Raw genomic sequence first — 2,993 nt, forward strand, 5'->3', positions numbered from 1 at the left:
GAATGTAATTTTCACACTTTTTTGTTTGTTCTTTATATTTTAAATAATAAAAAATGATAATAATATTTGTATTTGTAACATAAAATCTTATAACAGCCTTAACAAGATAAATAAATTATAAATGCAACTTATTAAAGATTTGTACATTATAAATTTTAGTCTGGTAATAAAATCAAATTTTAATCGCGATTAATAGTAGAATAGTCAACAATCGATAACTAATTTTTGTTGTTTTAATCTGATTATTATCAAAACAGTATATCGAACAAGTAAACAATCTCCAGAAAAATCCAGTGCATTGATAAGAATCGTGTGTCTTCTTATCATTTTAAGGCGTTGACATCAGCTAATTTTTTGTTTAATTTAAGCCAAAGAAGATAAATCAAGTTCCAAAATTAATTGTAATTCACTCTTTTTAGAGTCTCTAAATTTATTCTAAAGTCTAAAGCTGGACAAAAAGTGTTGGTTAATTTTTGTGTCCGTTTATCTAAAATCAAAATCTATCAAAACACTTTCGAAACTTTTCCAAATTGGTCAAGTGGCTCAAAAACATGTTTTCGACTCGGCACTATTTAAATGCAACGACAACGCCTGAGAAACCAGAAGTCAATCTACTGGCGAACCGAAAGCAACAAATCTCTTCCACAATGAACAACTTCGTGCTCTTCACTCTCCTTTTCATTGGAGTAACATCTGGACGTAAGTCAAATTCTTCAATAATTATTCCAAATAACTAAATCCTCTTAGGAAAAGTTGGGCCGCTTTGTTTGCAAAACGAAGAATATCTGGAGTGTGGAACAGCGTGTCCTGCTACATGCTCAAGACTTAACGCCTCTCCACCTGAAAACTGCGTAGAGAAGTGCGTTTCAGGCTGCTTCTGCAAAGAAGGTTTTGTCAGGGATGAAAAACGAAACAATCGTTGTGTTCCTGTAGGAAATTGCGGAAATATTTATGATGGACAGAAATGTGCCAAAAATGAGGTCTATTCCGAATGTGGATCTTATTGTCCTCTTACTTGTCAAGGCTATACCGAAGAAGCGTGTCCTGATGTTTGTCTGCAAGGTTGTGTTTGTGCAGAGGGATATGTTCGAAGCGTCGCCAATGGGCCGTGTGTTCCGCAGAATACCTGCGATCTATACCAATAAATACTGATTGTAATTTTGTAATTTTACAGTAAAATTATAGTGTTGTTTCTAATATTCTTGTGGTTTTGATGTCTGATCCTTTGAATTTGGACGCATTCTATTCACCAAAAATAATTTTTGAAGTCTGAAAAAATAGTCAAAAGTTCAAAATTTCAAAAATCCAAAACGTCCAAGAATTTAAAAGGTTAAATAAATTAAATTATTGTAAAGAAGCGAGATTTTGTGAAAAGTTTAAGAATTCCATAGAACTATCAAAAAGCATTTAATCAACCCTAAAGATATCATATTAAAAATTCACAAATTGCCAAAAATTTTTAAAAACCTATAGGCAATTTTTTTTTATTTTTGTTTTTGGATTTGCGAAATAGTCTTTTTTATAAATATTTTTTAAATAAAAAAACATTCTAAAATGAGATTTTAAATTTTTCCGTTATCAAAGAATAACATATTTTCCATAGACCATATATCATGTAGAAACAAAAAAAACAACAATTTGTTGCTTCAAAAATATACAAGAACTGTAGCGAATACAACAGAACTAGAAATAACAAGTTTTTTTTTTCAAACGTCATAAAAGTGACACATTATCTAGCTGGATTGTCAGGGTATAAATTTCACTTATATACTTCAGCAGAACACAGCACTTTATATGCTTGGACTCCACCGTAACCATAGAAATGTTTTCATTGCACTATGATTCTGGATAAAAATAATTTTTTCAAAGTTAAATAGAGCAAAGCTTCATTTCTACTCTTAATGACATTACACACTATTAAGTTATTGGTATTTGACCAACACCCAGAGACTTTATTGGCAGTCAGTTAGTACCGTTTTTTACATCTTTCATAAAAAATAATTTGCATAGCATCAAGCCAAAGCATGCCAAAGAATTAAGAAGACATAAAGTAGAAAACATTTATTAAAAAATAAAAAAAGTAAATTTGCACTGTGTAAATTGTTTTCTACTCCTCGGCATCATCTTCTTGAGGACCACTCAAATTGCACGTTTCCTGGGGTATGCATGTACCATCAACATTGCTCCTAATGTATCCATCCTGACAAACACATCCTCTTACGCAAACTTCTGGACACAATCTAGCCCAATCATCTCCACAAATATGAGGACAGAGCGATGCACATTCACTAAACACTTCATTATTCGAACATTTTTCAACTAAAAAAAAAATTGTTATCAAAATAAGTAATAAAAAAACTGGTACAAACTATTGCAGGATGATGCAGGTACACATCGACTTCCATCTCTCACAAAACCGTTCTTGCAAAAACAGCCTGAAACGCACATGTCCACACATTTTGTAAGTTGCCCAGAGGTAAGGTCTGAGCAAGACTGTGGACAGGCGGTGCCGCATTCTAAATATTCTTCATTTTCCAAACAGAGGGGGAGTTCTCCTAAACATTTCAATTAATTTTGCACTAAATGAAGGGTGAAACTTACGTCCAAAGACTAATCCAAGAAGGAAGAAGGTGAAGACAGTGAGGGATTTCATGGCTGATTTAGTCGACGCGGTAGTGTTTTGACTTCTGAGTTCTCTGAGTTGAGACTTCACTTAAATAGTGTAAAGTTCCCTCAAAAAGGTGTTATCGCAGCACTTGAGTTGGTGCGATTTTAATTTAGATCGAGATTTTGAAAGCACGGTAAATATCGACTTTTATTATCGGTCATAAATAAAATAAAAAAAGATCAGTTTTAAATCAGTGCACAAAATAAAGAAATGTAACAAAGAATATTTTAAGATAAACAAATATATGTAGGTCATTTTAAGATCAAAAACAACTATAAGATATTGGCAAAAATGTAGAAAAATCTATTTTCAGTTGTTTTGTTGG

The 2,993-nt window shown here is 32.2% G+C and overlaps 2 protein-coding genes across 2 annotated transcripts; one reads left to right on the forward strand and one right to left on the reverse strand.

Annotated features, from left to right (window-relative positions):
- Positions 1–615: 615 nt before the first annotated feature.
- Positions 616–1,199, forward strand: LOC148168636 (chymotrypsin inhibitor Ani s 6-like). The gene is made up of 2 exons (XM_088046085.1): positions 616–699; positions 748–1,199. Exons 1-2 carry the CDS (start codon positions 648–650, stop codon positions 1,143–1,145), a joined length of 450 nt encoding a protein of 149 aa, XP_087902211.1. The 5' UTR covers positions 616–647; the 3' UTR covers positions 1,146–1,199.
- An 844-nt stretch (positions 1,200–2,043) lies between these two features.
- Positions 2,044–2,769, reverse strand: LOC148168637 (inducible metalloproteinase inhibitor protein-like). Its single transcript, XM_088046062.1, has 3 exons — positions 2,602–2,769; positions 2,370–2,555; positions 2,044–2,319 (listed from the first exon to the last, which is right to left on the reverse strand). Exons 1-3 carry the CDS (start codon positions 2,651–2,653, stop codon positions 2,108–2,110), a joined length of 450 nt encoding a protein of 149 aa, XP_087902188.1. The 5' UTR covers positions 2,654–2,769; the 3' UTR covers positions 2,044–2,107.
- Positions 2,770–2,993: the final 224 nt, after the last annotated feature.

The sequence above is a fragment of the Gnatocerus cornutus genome, chromosome 9 (assembly GCF_029298725.1).
Source record: "Gnatocerus cornutus isolate USDA-ARS CGAHR chromosome 9, icGnaCorn1.1, whole genome shotgun sequence".
Classification (NCBI taxonomy): domain Eukaryota; kingdom Metazoa; phylum Arthropoda; class Insecta; order Coleoptera; family Tenebrionidae; genus Gnatocerus; species Gnatocerus cornutus.